Source organism: Myotis daubentonii, chromosome 5, assembly GCF_963259705.1.
Source record: "Myotis daubentonii chromosome 5, mMyoDau2.1, whole genome shotgun sequence".
Taxonomy (NCBI): Eukaryota; Metazoa; Chordata; class Mammalia; order Chiroptera; family Vespertilionidae; genus Myotis; species Myotis daubentonii.
The window spans coordinates 95394768-95410353 of NC_081844.1; the positions used below are offsets into that span (position 1 = coordinate 95394768).

The window sequence follows — 15586 nt, forward strand, 5'->3', positions numbered from 1 at the left end:
CAGAGTGACAGTTAATTTGCATATTACCCTTTTATTAGAAAGGATTCCCCAGAAGGTCACACAGATCTTTTCTTCTGAATTTCTACTTTAAAGTCAAAAACTTATGTACGTTCACTAAACCAAGTTGACTAATCCACACACTTTTGCAGACACACACTATGTGAAACTAAGTATATAGAAGCTAAATCAATATTAAGAAAATCAACACACCCAGCTTGTATGCTCAGTGGTTGAGTATTGCCCTATGAACCAGCAGGTAATGGTTCCATTCCCATCAAGGTACCATACCCCAATTGTGGGCTTGATCTCCAATATGGGGCCTGCAAGAGGCAGCTGATTGATGATTCTCTCTCATCATTGATGTTTACCTATCTACCTACCTATCTATCTATTTATCTCTATCTCTCTCTTCATCTCTGAAATCAATAAAAATATATATTTAAAAGAAGAGAGTCAACAGATTCTCTAGTATGTTCAGCTGCCTGGAAGAAAGCTATTTTTCTTACATACATTTAAGGCTCTAAAATCTGAGTTTTAACCTAATGCCCTCTCCTCCATACTCAGCTTATAGCACAAATGCTTCAGATCCCTTATGGCTAAATATACACAAGACTCAATAGGAGTTAAGGAAAAATCAATCTTCCATCAGATTTTTCTGGCTAAGAAAAAGCGCTTAAATGTTGAGACATTTCAGAATCCAGACAACCTCAAGGAGTCAAAAAGTTTTGAAGGTTTTGAGAATCTTCACTAAAGGTTTTCTTTTTAATCTTAAAAATAGAAGGTTTGATTCTGAAGTAGTCCACAGGAGGCCAAGCTTTTCTTGACTCATGTCAAATGATTCTCTATTTGTATTACAATTAAACACTTAACTATCCGAAACTTGAGGTGTGAAGCACGTAGCCTGAATTGAAAAAAGCCATACATTCTAAATTCCTGAAATCCTTAAACCACATATTTACTTTGCCATCAGTATAAACAGCATTTTTTTTTTCAATTTTTAATGCTACATACTAAAGTAAAGAATGCTAGAAGCAAAACTGTCACTGAGTGACATAAAAAGACAGGATAATTATATAAAGGGCTTTTTCAGTGAAGATGTCAGATCAGAACAAATTCATCCTAATATAACTTCAGGCCTCATGGTAGAAACACCATCCAGTAGTTATACCCACAGTCCCAAATTCAAACTAATGGAGACTGAATCCTGACTCAACCACTTTCTACCCATAGGCCTTTCAACAATGAAATTAGACTCTGTGCCTAGGTTCCCACAAATATAAAACAGAATTAAATCACACCTACAATGGGTAAGGCTGGCATAAGAATCAAGTAATATACTACTTGTAAAGAACTTAGCAGATGGGAAATGTGTTAGGGGCATGGGTGAAAAAGATCGAGGGATTTAGAAGTACAAATTGGTAGTTTCAACAATAGTCACAGGGATGTAAACTACAGCACAGGGAATATAGTCAGTAATATTGTAATAACTATATATGGTGTCATATGGATTCTCAATTTATCAGGGCGATCACTTTGTTACTTATATAAACATCTAATCATGGGGTTGTACACCTATAAGTAATATATTGTACATCAACTATAACTTCACATAATAAGTAAATTAAAATTTGTAAATTAGGAGGGAAAAAATTTAGAATGAATATTGTCACACAGGAGACAGAGGAAATGATCATCTTGATGAAGCCTTACCTTCCAGATGAGGCTCTGACTTCACAACGGATAAAGGATCTCCACTTCAAGCTCCCTGTGGACCTGTGCTCAACTGAGCCAAGTCCACACCATTCTCATTAGATGTCAAAGAGAAATGGTCTGGGAACTTGTGGGCTAATAATTAACCCCCCGGAGAATCTGATTTAAAGAAACTATGGGTCTCTTCACTCTGAAAAATACTTACAGTTACAAAGGAAACATGTAATTTGGAATGAGGATTGTCAGCTACTGTGAAGCTCACGTTTGTAACCCAGGGAAGAACATTAATCCTAGATTATACTTCCCCCTTATAATAATATACTGGGTGGTCTACCTCCTCTCATTGGAAGGCCTCTGGGCTCAAAAACACATCACTTTCTTTCTTGGGATGTTCTGCAGGTGAACTGGTGCTATAGCAGAGGTGGAGACCCCAGGTGATCTTGGGACCCCAGTGAGCTCAGGTGCAGCTAGAAATCCACTTGATAGCAAGTATAAATCCAGCAGGAAAAAACAAGGGCTTTGTGCTGAGCATGAACATCAACAAAGCCAGTGAGGCACTGGGTTCCCCTCCAGAACTGGGCACAAATCTCCCGAGCTCAGAGTTCCTCTCCTTGCTCAAAAAGACTCTGACAAGGGAGGGCTTGAAGTCACACTGGCAAAAAGAAATCAGCTGTATGAGAAAGTGTATTTCCCAGGGGTATCACAGGTGAAAAGGAAACCTGTAATTTACACTGAAGCACTCTGAAGACCATGCATATCAGATGTATGTATCTTCATAAACATGTGTGAGGTGGAGAAAATGTCTAGAACATGAGGACAGACTCTCATTAGCCTAACCCTACTTCCTGGCATAACCTAGACTTTCCTCATAAATCTGTGCTCCACTAGGCCAAATTCTCACCATCTACATTAGATGTCCAAGATGTCTGAGATTTGGGCATAATAAAAAACCCCTTTGAGAATCTCATTTAAAAAAAAAAAAAAAAGGTTCCCTCACTCTAAAAGTACTTATAGGTAACACACACACACACACACACACACACACACACACACGGAACAGAGATTCAAAGATACTGTGAACTCCATGTTTAAAAACCAAGAAAGAATTCATACCCTAGAATCATAACTCTGCCTTAGCACATGCCCTTGGCTGTCTACATCCTCTCACTAGAAGGCCTAGGCCTAGAAAACACATCAGTTTACCTGTCTTGAATTTCTGTGGCCCTCCTGCTAGCTTTGTGGAAGAGACCATAGGTGATGTTGGGCCCATGGTCACATTAGTTGGAGCTAGAAATCAACATGAAAGCAAGCATTAATCAAGCAGCAGAGAATGAGAGCTTTGTGCGGGGCCTGCACTCACACATCCAATAAGAGACTGTCCTCTGCAGAATTGGGCACTAATCTCCCCTGAGCTCAGAGTCCTTGTCCTTAGTCTACTAGAATCTGACCGGGCTGGGATTGAGGACCAGCCTTCAAAGAAGAAACAGCTGCATTGAAAGTGTAGATTCCAGGAGCTGCAGATGTGAAAAGGGTCGCTCGGATTATGCACGGAAGCACTTTGAAGAACCAGCCGTGTCAGATTTACATACCCTTCTACACATGGTGAGGAGGGGAAAGTGTCCAGGCCAGGACCTGACTGTGTCCTCTCTGTGGTGCATGACTAAGATTTAAACAGTAGTTCCAGGCCCAGAATGTTTACCCAATAAATAGCATTCATTTCAGCCAGTCCTGAGGATACTCTCCCAGGAGTCCGGCACCTAAATGAACTCACACCACAAGTATATGCTAGATCACACAGGCCATTTATACATTATACATTCGGTTGAAAGGTGAATTAGACCACCAATGATTCCTTCCCAACTAAGAGATGAAAAAGGTAATAACTTGGGCTCTTTCCATGACAGAGCAGATTTAGGATTTCAAAGCAGTTACAGAAGGTCTCAGAGATACCCAGAGAGAGAGATGGCAGTGGAATTAAGCACAAACACAGTGCCTAGCACAAAAGGTCATCAATGAATGCCTGATCAACAATGTGTACTTTTTCCTCACCAGGCACCTTTGTATTCCACAAGAACCTTGAATCTCAATTTGAATAACTAGAAAAAAAGAGAACCTTTGCACAGGAGGCCAATGGTTTAAAAGCTCTTCTTTGGAGAGATACAGTTGAATTTGGAATCAAGCCAATTTTTGCTATGATGTGCAATAAACATAAACCAACAAATACTTGTCAGTGTTTATTATATGCAAGGCATTAGTCTAAAGCACAGGTCAGCAAACCTTTTATAAATGGCCAGATGGAAGTGTTAGGGTTTGGCGGCTATAGTCTGAGTGAGTGGCTGTGGTTCAAATCTCACATTGTGAAAGCAGCCAAAGACCTACCTGATGGTACAATGATTAGAAATGGTTCTTTCAATAAAATATTACAGGTAAAACTAGTGGTGGGCTTGTTATCCTTGTATTAAGGGTCCAACTTCAGAGAGGACTAAAAGAAAAACACTCAGATTTACCTTCTTCTCTAGAATTGCATAGATTTTACTCATAAACCAGTGCCAACTGGACCAAATCCACATCATTCATTGTCCAATATCATAGGTCTTGGTTTCTTGGATAATGATGAAACCCTTTGAGAATCTTTTTTTTTTTTTTAAATTAGTCCCTTCACTCTGAAGATACCTATTAGATGCATGTAATATAGGACAAGGTTTCACAGATCACACGAGACCCTATGGAACCCAGGGAAAAACCTTTAGCATAGATGGTAACTCTGCCTTAACACCTACTCTGGTGGCCTTTATCCACTCACTAGAAGGCTTAAAGCCTCAGAAACATATCATTTTACCTGTCTTGTGGTTCAGTGTTAGTGTTGGTGCTGGAGTTGTAGGAGCAGAGGTGAAGACCTTAGGTGGTGTTGGAACACTGGTGACCTTAGGTGGAGCTAGAAATCAACATGAAAGCAAGGATTAATCAAGCAGCAGGGAACAAGATCTTTGTGCTGGACCTGTACATCAACATAACCAATGAGAAACTATCCTGAAGCGAAGCTGGGCACTAATTTACCCTGAACTATGACATCCTGTCCTTGGTCAATGAGATCCTTACAGGGGAGTGTTTGAAGAAAAGCCAACGAAAACAGAGATAGCTGTATTGCAAGAATATATACTAGGAGGTTCAGAGGGGATAAAGGATACCCAGGATTAACACTGAAGCACTCTGAGAAGACCAACCACGCAAATCAGATTTATGTATCTTTGTAAATATCGGGGAGGCAGGGAAAATATCTAGAGCCTGGACCTGTCTTTGTCCTCTCAGTGGTTAATGACTAAATTAAAAAATAGTTTCTAGGCCCAGAAAGTTAAATATATATTAATCAATACATAGCATTCATTTCAGTCTTGAGGATACCCTCCAAAGAGACCTACACCCTAAATGAGGACTAACTCACACCCACTAGCATAGATAAGATCACACAGATACTTATATATTGGCTGGAAGGTGGACTAGACCACAGGTAGTATCTTTGTCTCTTTCTTGGGTCAGATAGGGTGTTGGATTCCAAACCACTTACGGAAGGTCTCAGAGCTACCCAGAGAGTGCTGACACTAGAATTAAGCTCAAACCCAGTGCCTGGCTAAAACGAAGATCAATGAAGTCCTGATTCAAAAATGTGTACATTTTGCTTAACAGGTACCTTTATATATATAGCTTCCTTCAAACTCAACTCTACTAACAATAAAAGAAACCCTTACAGAGCAGACAATTGATTTGAATGCTCTTCCTTTGAAAGAATCAGTTTCATTTGGAATTAAGCCCGTCTGTGCCTTGAACAGACTAAACTCTTTTTCAAAAAATTTTTGTATCTATTACATGCAAGGCGTTAGTCTTAAGCAGAGGTCAGCAAACTTCCTGTATAGGGCCAGACAGTAAATGTGTTAGGCTTTCCTATGGCCTCATTGTCAGCAGCTCAACTCTGTTAGCGTGAAAGCAGCCACACAGTCCAGCTAGTACAAGGAGTGAGTATAGCTGTTCCAATAAAGCTTATCTATAAAAAAAAATGCTGGGCCTGTTCTGTATGTGATATGGCCCTAGGCTATAATGTTGGCTGACCCTGATCAAAGCCATAGTCAGAGGCTCTTAAGAAGTATTCAGTCTAATCCTTTCCCTTCATTTAAAAACCTAATACCTAATATAGAGAAAAAAGCAAGCATGCAAAAAAATCTGATCAAAGGAGCACAATGAACAATAAAGAAGAGGAAACCAAGACAGATCTAGTAATTAACTTGTCCTCATCAGTAGAAAATATCTTCCCCAGGAAGAAGCTAGGAAGATATAAGTGTAGATGCAGGTGAGGAAAGCTCTAACAGAAAGGTGAGGAGTAAGCTGAGCCTGTGAAAAATGAAAAAAAACTTAAGCAAAGACTTGGTTATTGGAGGCTCAAATATCTATCAAAGGATTGGAAGGACTGTAAAGTTTCCTACTTATTCCATTCCATGTCACATTTAAAAATTCAGATGGATTGCCCTGACTGGTTTGGCTCAGTGGATAGAGTGTCGGCCTGCAGACTGAAAGGTCCCAGGTTCAATTCCAGTCAAGTGCATGTACCTTCGTGGCAGGCACATCCCCAGTCGAGGGTGTGCAGGAGGCAGCTGATCGATGTTTCTCTCTCATCGATGTTTCTAGCTCTCTATCCCTCTCCCTTCCTATCTGTAAAAAATCAATAAAATATATTTTAAAAAATTCAGACTGATCAAAATAATTTCACAACTCCCAAAATTTCATAATCATAATCTCTGCTCCATGTGCTGCCTCCCACATCTGTCTATACAGCTCTGTCTCATCAGCTTCTTTGGCTTCCCTGAATTGCTTCCCAGATATAGTTTCCAGAGTCAGCTGTTTTTTCCATCTGAACTGACCTTATCTTACTTGCCTTTTTAACAATCATTTATATATATATTTTTAAATTGATTTCAGAGAAGAAGTGGGAGGGAGAGAGAGATAGAAACATCAATGATGAGAGAGAATCATTGATTGGCTTCCTCCTGCATGCCTCCTCCTGGGGATCAATCCTGCAACCCGAGCATGTGCCTTTGACCAGAATCAAACCCAGGACCCTTCAGTCCACATGCAGATGCTCTATCCACTGAGTTAAACCAGCTAGGGCTCTTACTTGTCTTTTTAAAGGAAATAACCTAGTCCAAAATTTGAGATGATGCAAATAAAATTTTCTTAATTTAATAAAAATGATAAAGAGACTCAGCTTATTAAGGTCACAAATATTGTATTCTACTGTCAATATAAGACTTTACTGGAAGGAGATTAAGGAAGAACTCAGAAACCTGGGCCATTATAATGTCCATCTCAAGAGAGAAGAAATGTGAATTTGCCAGATTTTTATATTTCATGAAAATCTTAAAGGCAACTAATAAACAGTTATTGGGATGCATCAGTTTTTATATTACAACTAGAGGCCCAGTGCATGAAATTCATGCACTCGTGGAGAGGGGGTCCCTCAGCCCGGATTGCGAGAGGGTGCAGGCCAGGCTGAGGGACCCCACTGGTGCACGATTGGGGCCAGGGAGGGACCTTGGGAAGGCTCCAGGGCATGTCCAACCTGTCTCGCTCAGTACCAATTGGCTGGACCTCAGCAGCAAGCTAACCTACCATTCAGAGTGTCTGCCCCTTGGTGGTCAGTGCACATTATAGCAAGCAGTTGAGCAGCCTTAGCATATCATTAGCATATTATGCTTTGATTGGTTGAAGGGATGACCGGACACTTAGCATATTAGGCTTTTATTATATAGAATAATGTCATTTTAATTTTTAAACAAGCAATATCACAATATAATATGAATTATGCTTCATGAAATCCAAGGTAAGGCAGAGTGTGGAGGTGGGACTATATATGCTTACACAATGCATATGCAACAAGATTGAGTTGGTAATGTATCTACTTGACAATCTCTTACACAATATTGTCTATACATTTGAAAATCTCCATTTTAGTTTTGAAATGTTAAGAAAGGTCATTTTATAAATTTTCAGTGACATCAACTCAGAGAAAAAGTGTAGTTGTTTACATTGAATAATTTTAGTTTGAGAAAAATATTCACCTCATCTCCCTATGGAGCCATGAATGCCTCTTCATGAACTAACCAGCATTTTTGAAGCACTGCTGTAAGAGATAGTCTGCAGACTGGGAAGGCCCTCTAGTCTATACTCCTGGCTCTAGGTTATTTAACACTTCATTCTACACAAGTAAGTAATTCTATTTCCCCAAAGTTATTAAAAAACAGGATTGTAGGAACCTCCTCTTTCTTTCTTAAAGGAAGAGAATATCACCACCAAACAGTAAGCATCTCAGTTCATGCACATGAAGTGATCACAGGAAGACAAACTCACCTGGCTTTATCTCCAAAAATATATTCTTTTTATAACCATTAAACAACCCTTTGAACTCAATACGGCAACAATAGGTGCCAGTGTCAGACAGGGCTGCATTCTGTATGGTTAAAGACAAATTCCCTGTGGAAATGATTCCATTCATCCTATAACGTTTGTCCTTCTCAAAGGTGACATGGTAGCCATCGGTCATTATGAGTTCATTTGAGCAACTGAATGAAGGACATGCCCTTCGACCCCAGCACATGGGTGAGATTTCATGAGCTGTTGAAAAGATACAGGGTAGCGTGACAGACTGACCCACCACTCCAGTCACATATGACACAGAAACTACAGCATCTGCAAATAAAAAGAAAATAGAGTCTGAGGCCTCAATATTTTAATTTTATATTTATGCCCACTTACTTTTTTTATATGGTTTATTTCATTTGTAATCATGTGACTTTAATCTTAAATCTAAAAATTTTTATCAGTTTTTTTCTTTACATCTTTATCAGCATTTTGGTTTTTTGATAGCTGTAAACAACAAATAATTTAAACTTATTTCTATTTTTTGTTAGTCCTTACCCTAGGATATTTTTTCGTGGATTTTCAGAGAGCATGGAAGGGATGGGGTGAGACACAGAGAAACATCAATGTAAGAGAGACACATCAACTGGTTCAACTGGTTGCCTCCCGCATGAACCCTGACCAAGTCCAGGTTGTAGCTTGCACCTGAGGTACATAACCTTGACCAGAATTGAATCTTGGACCCTTCAGTCCATGGGCCTCGCTCTACCAATGAGCCAAACTGGCTAGGACTATTAAACTTATTTCTTTATTTAGGATTGTTTCCTGATAGGATAAATTTCTAAAATAGAAATTGTCAGAACGAAGAGCAGAATTACTTTTTTCAAATTTCTTTCCAAAATATTTGAACCAAATGACACTCTATCAATACATGAGAATGTATTTCATTCTTCATTTGACAGGTATTTGATTATTAAATAAGGAATGTATACATGTTGCTTTTCCCCTTCCCTAAATCCAATTACTGTCTCAATGAAATACATTTGAAAATGCCATTGCAATTAAGTTTTAATTTTTATTGCAATTTTTAAAATGTCAATTCCGAATGAAGTCACCTCATTACCCATCTCTCATAAAAATAAGCAGAGCTAATGTTTTCTTTAAATTACTGTTGGGGCCCTGGCTGGTGTGGCTCAGTTGGTTGAGTGTTGTCCCATCCACCAAGAGGTCACCCTATATGGGTTGAGGGTTCATTCCCCAGTAGGAGTTTGCAGGAGGCAGCAGATTGATGTTTCCCTCTCATTGATGCTTCTATCTCTCCCTCCCTCTCCCTTCTCTCTCTAAAATAATCAAAAATATATTTTTAATTAAGTCTTTATTGTTGAAAGTATTACATATGTCCCCTTTCCCCTCCCCCTTGCCCCCACCTCAGGCCTTCACCACCTTATTGTTTGTTGTGTTCATGGGTTATGCATATATGCATACAAGTTCTTTGGTTGCTCTCTTCCCATCCACCCAACCACCCTCTCTGAGATTCCACGGTCTGTTCTATGCTTCTATGTTTCTGGATCTATTTTGTTCATCAGATTTCATTTAAGGACCAACTTGACTGCATTGGATGATAAAGGGGTTTTTTAAAAATATACTTTTATTGATCTTAGAGAGATCATGTCCAAAAAAAATCCAAGTAGAAATCATTCTTATGAGGAGATGAGCATGGCACTGAGCGAGGCCCACTTCCCATGGTGAACCCAGAGAATTAGAGAACATTCAATCAAGTACTAAGTTAAGCCACTTAAAAACAAAAACTCTCTCCTGTGGTAATGGCATTAATAACCCCATATTTCACCCGCCTGGTATGGCTCAGTGGTTGAGCATCAATCTATGAACCAGGAGGGCAAGGGTCAATTCCAGGTCAGGACCCAAGCCCGGGTTGCAGGCTCAATCGCCAGGAGGGGGCGTGCAGGAGGCATCCTATCAATGATTCTCTCTAATCATTGATGTACTCCCTTCCTCTCTCTGAAATCAATAAAAATATAATCACTCTATATTATTTTTACTTTTTAAAATATTTTTATTGATTTTTAGAGAAAGAAGCAGGGAGAGGGAGAGAGAGAAACATTGATGTGATAGCAAGACAGTGATAAACTGACTTTTCCATGCCCCCTACCTGGGATCCAGTCAGTAACCCTGGGCATGTGCCCTGACTGGGAATTGAACCAAGACCTTTTGGTGCATGGGGAGATGCCCAACCAACTGAGCCATACTAGCCATGACATATCTTATTTTTAAAAGCGTTATTTGCACTTTGTTAAAAACACATGCACAAAATGTACAATAAAAAACACATACACAAAATGTCTCTTTCCATTCTAGCACCATCTCTTCTTTTCATTCCCTCCTACACCAGGAAAAAGCTGGTTCTATTTCTTACATCCATGTGAGAAGTCCATGTATACCCAACTACCCACCACCCCCTTTTTTCTTAAATAGAAATGGCAACATATAAGTGTTCTACTTAGCCTTAGATTTTGTGATTCATACCATTTAAGAATTTTTTTTTGTTTCAGCCTGGTTCTTTGCTCACTAGTTGACCCATTACCTGCCAACAGAGTCCAAGCATATCCACCTTGCTCCCCCACATCCACACACACCCTGCACTGCCTCATGCCCAGGCCTTCCAAACCCCAGCCCACCTATCACTTACCTGCCCAAAGTAGTATGAGGCTGGGGAAGGCTACCCAAGAAGGCATGATGGTATCAGCCTAAAGGGAAGAAAAGAGAAAACGGACTGTTTGCTGTGCCCCCAACAGATGGTATGGGGACACATCTTAATTCTCAGATTGCAACTTTTCCGTTCACCATAACTGCATGCATCACATGAGCCTACCCTGCTATGGATGGGAGACCACATACAATGGCTTCAGGTCTCTGTTAGCTCAAGGTGGCTGAGAGCTCTGTACCTCCGACAGGCAGGCAAAGCTGCCCTTGGAAGTAGCCCCTTATTTCCCAGCTCCTTTCCACACATAAAGTCCACACTGACTCCTGATGCTCAGAAAGGAGATTAGGGAGGAAACAGGAAGGAAACCAGAGCCAGGCTCAGTGAGGGGACACCAGAGCAAAGACTAGTCCTCCAATGGTCCTGATGCACTTGCCCTTGGGCTCTGAGATGACCGTCTACTGGCCTTTGGGTAGATACAGGGTACTTCTTGCCCTGTGGCCACAATGGTTAGTCCCTAGCCTCCGTTATATTGCCAACTTATCTATTAACAAGGATTAAGTCAGAATGTGAATCACTGTGTTTCATCACTCATGCTACAGGAAGCAACGACTCAGACTGCATTTTATTGAAGGATGTCAGGAGAACATTTCAGAAAGCAGAATGTGGACCAGGCCTAGTGCTCATAGACACAGACTCAGAGAAAAGCCCCCAAACTGAAAGTCTACCGTCATAAATGGGGGGCAGAGAGAGGCTGGCAAAAGAAGCAGCCACTCCAATCTGGCAAGTAACAGTTTAGCCAAAAAAACTCACATGCAAGCTTCTTCTCCGGTGACTGCAAGACAAAATGGATGTCCAAGCTTCTGGGCAGGGAATTATATCGAGTAAAGGTGGGAGAGACAATCAAAGATACTAGCTCATGAATGCTACCAGCCATTGGAAATTACTTTACATGCTTGACAAGGTAAGGACAAAGGCCTGCTCCCAGAACTAGTGCAGAGCAGGAGGCAAAGCAAGGATACCGATTAATGTCAGAATGAATATCGATTATGAGCAGACAATCAAAGGGGCAGTTTGTGGAAAGCATCCTCCATTCTGGCCTGAACCAGTTTGTGGGACAAACAGAAGTCACGTCATAGAACAGTCTCTCCTCACACTCCACCCTCATGATCGTCTCTTACACTCCCATGCCTCCTCCCTTCTGCAAGGTAACCTACAGGTCAGCAGGGACTTCAGTGGCAGGGAGGTAGCTCAGTTATTGCTAATTGTCTGCACTGAAGACACAGTTCTCAGTAACAGTACAGACACATACAAGGAAAAAGACAAATTAAATAAGCAGCCCAGGTATTAATAACAAAGTTTTTCTTCATGCCTCCTACGCCCTAAACCTATGGGTAGTAGGTCACCTAGGCTGTGGCCAGATCATTTATTTACTTGATTTTTCATATGTACTATCAAAAAAAGAAATATTATAAGCTGCATCGGGTATAAAACCACAGCATTTGGTTTGGATAATGAATGCCCCCCCGCCCCCGACACACACACACACACTCCCCATAAGTGAATGCCACAACAGCAGAATTCTAGGGTCAGAAAGACAAATATTTAGTAGGAACTTGAACTGAGAGATCTCCTTTGAGAATTACACCTGCAGCCTAGCCAGGCTGTGTAAACCACAGGTTGTCCAGAAGGAAGTTGTGCTCTCAGGGGTATGGAAGGGGATAGGAGGAGGAATATGCCAGAAGAGGACCCATTCTCCCCTTTCAATGGATGGGTCCCAACTGCATTAGAATGACAGGGTCCCAACAGAGGCTAAGCAGTTCCTCCCCACGCAGGGATGTGAAGACCTATCCTGGTGGAAAATCCCATAGTAGTGTCTACTAAATGGTCCCTGTTCCAGGGGAAAACGGCTTGGTGTCCTCATCATAACTCCTTGGTCCATGGCAAGTTTAGGGCCTATTCCTGTGTCCTTTGTTTTCTATACCTTTATTTTAACACAAAGAACAAAATTCTGATTTTATATCAGTTTATTTTTTTTAATATATTTTTATTGATTTCAGAGGAAGGGAGAGGGAAAGAGAGACAAAAACATTGTTTATGAGAGGGAATATTGACTGGCTGCCTGCTGCTTGACACCTATTGGAGATTGAGCCCACAACCCAGGCATGTGCCCTGACTTGGAATAGAACCGAGACCTCCTGGTTCATAGAACAGCACCCAACCACTGGGCCACACCAAACTGGCTGTATCAGTTTACTTTTGATATTTGAAGTCCATCAAATAAACCCTGGACAGATAGCTCAGTTGATTAGAGCATCATCTTGATAGGCCAGGTTGTGAGTTCCATAAAAGAATCAACCAATGAATGCATAAATAATAAATAAGTTGAACAAATTGATATTTCTCTCTCTCTCTTTTTTTCTCTCTCTCTCTCTCTCTCTCTCTCTCCCCGTCTCTCTCTCTCCCCCTCTCTCACATCAATAACAAAAATTAAAAATCAATTAAAATAATAAATTCACTTAATTAAACCTATTCTAATTTTAGAATGCTTAACCAGATCAGGACAATGGGCCTATATGAGGGACCAGAACATAGGAGCAAGCAAGGAAGGGGTGCTGATTTATGTTAGAACTAGAGGCCCGGTGCATGAATTAGTGCTTGGGTGGGGTCCTTCGGCCTGGCCAGCAATCGGGGCCGATCGGGCTGTCTTGCCCAGTCCCAATGGGCCATTGGGGCCAGTGGGCAGGGGGAAGGGACTGCGGGAGGTTGGCTGTGGGAGCACACTGACCACCAGGGGGCAGCTCCTGTGTTGAGCATTTGTCCCCTGGTGGTCAGTGCTCATCATAGTGACTGGCTGACCATTCGTTCTACTGGTCCTAATGGTCACTTAGGCCTGCGGTTGGCAAACTGCGACTCGCAAGCCACATGTGGCTCTTTGGCCCCTTGAGTGTGGCTCTTCCACAAAATACCACGTGCGGGCGGGCGCATGTACAGTGTGATTGAAACTTCGTGGCCCATGCACAGAAGTCGATTTTCGGCCTGGGCAAGTCTATTTTGAAGAAGTACTGTTGATATTTGGCTCTGTTGACTAATGAGTTTGTTGACCACTGACTTAGGCATATATATATATCAATTGTCATCAGACAGTCTCTAATGGGAGTTGTGAAAAGCAACCTCTGATCCAGGCCAAGTCCAGCTTGTGGGACAGACAGCAGTTACATCAAGAAAGAGTTTCCTCCACACTTGGGTTCAGATCCCAGCTCTGCCACTTAGGAAGCTGGGAATCTCTGTGAGTTACTAAGTTGAGCCAAGCCTTGATTTCCTCATTCCTTAAATACTTGTTCTATCTCTCTTAAAGGATTGTTGTAATGAACAAACTCAAAACTAAACCTAAATATGCATGAATACTACAGCCTCCATTTCTGGAGAATTTACTGTGTCATAGGCTCTGTGCATTTTACTTTCACCCTTAGGCAGGTGCTCTTATTAACCCATTCTTGGAGGAAGAAGCTGAGGTTTGGAAAGATTATACCAGCCTAGGTATTTGCTTTCCCTTTATGCTTTGTCTTTATACACTTACAGTGGACACCACTGACCCTGCCTCAACCACCACCAAAGGCTAGGAGACATACTCTGAAATGCTTCACATACAAGCAGGTCATGCCTTATTATTTGGGAGGCAAAAGGTTTTATGACCAGCCCTGGCCCATGTGGCTCAGTCGGTTGGAGCAACACCCTTTGCGCCAAAAGGTGGAGGATTCTGTTCCAGGGCAGGATGTATCCAGATTGCAGATTTGATCCCCAGTCTTGGCATGTGTTTTGGAAGCTACTGATCAATATTCTCTCTCACATCGATGCTTCTCTTTCTCTCTCTATTTCTTTTTTCTCCCCCTTCCTCTCTCAATATCAATAAAATAAAATAAAAAAATTTTGACTAGTTTTGTTATACACTGAAACTCTGCCAAATCCCAGTAGGTCAGTGATAAGGATTTTCTAATTTAACTAAATAGTTTATACTATTATATTGAGGCTAACAAGTATACTAAGGATAAAAAAGTCCAGGATTATTCTATCAGGCAGAGATACAGGTAAAATAAGCATTTAACTAATAAAATTGTGCGGAAGGACATAAAGGGCCAATATAATTAGACCATGACACTCCCCCACTTACAACCTTCCCATGACTCTTTCAGAAAAAAGAAAAAAAAAAATCTAACTCCTAACCTAGATACAAAGGCCCAGTGATCTAACCTCTGCCCAACTCTCATATTTTTCTATCTCTCCCCTGCCCATGGGGTTCCAGTCACTCGTGGTTCTTTCAAATGCATCCCTACTTTAGTACTTTCTTGCTGGTGGTGTCTCTGCCTAGATCCCCATTCCTATAGCTCACCATTTCCAGACTTCCCCTTTTCATTCTGATCTCTGCTTAAATGTCACCTCAGACATTCCTCATCACTCTACTTTAGTTTTCTACACTGCATTTGTTACCTCCTTTCCTGTGATGTGTGTGTGACGTGATGCACGCACATGTGAGTCTGTGTGTGTCTGTGTGTGTGTGTGTGTGGTGTGTGTGTGTTGACCATCACTCTTAGAATTTTCTGTGATGATGGAGTTATTCTATATGGGTGTTGGACAAGCACTTCAAATGAGGTTAGTACAAATGATGAAGTTAACTTTTCATTTAACTTCATTTTAATTAATTTAAATTTAGGGAGCATTTGAGATCTTTCTCTCCGGCATCTGTTGTCAATT

At 41.0% G+C, this 15586-nt stretch overlaps 1 protein-coding gene across 1 annotated transcript; it reads right to left on the reverse strand.

Annotated features, from left to right (window-relative positions):
• Positions 1-869: 869 nt before the first annotated feature.
• On the reverse strand, positions 870-11256 carry LOC132236168 (hepatitis A virus cellular receptor 1 homolog). Its single transcript, XM_059699547.1, has 5 exons — positions 10823-11256; positions 8107-8445; positions 4550-4645; positions 2914-2997; positions 870-901 (listed from the first exon to the last, which is right to left on the reverse strand). Exons 1-5 carry the CDS (start codon positions 10866-10868, stop codon positions 870-872), a joined length of 597 nt encoding a protein of 198 aa, XP_059555530.1. The 5' UTR covers positions 10869-11256.
• Between the last annotated feature and the right edge of the window lie 4330 nt (positions 11257-15586).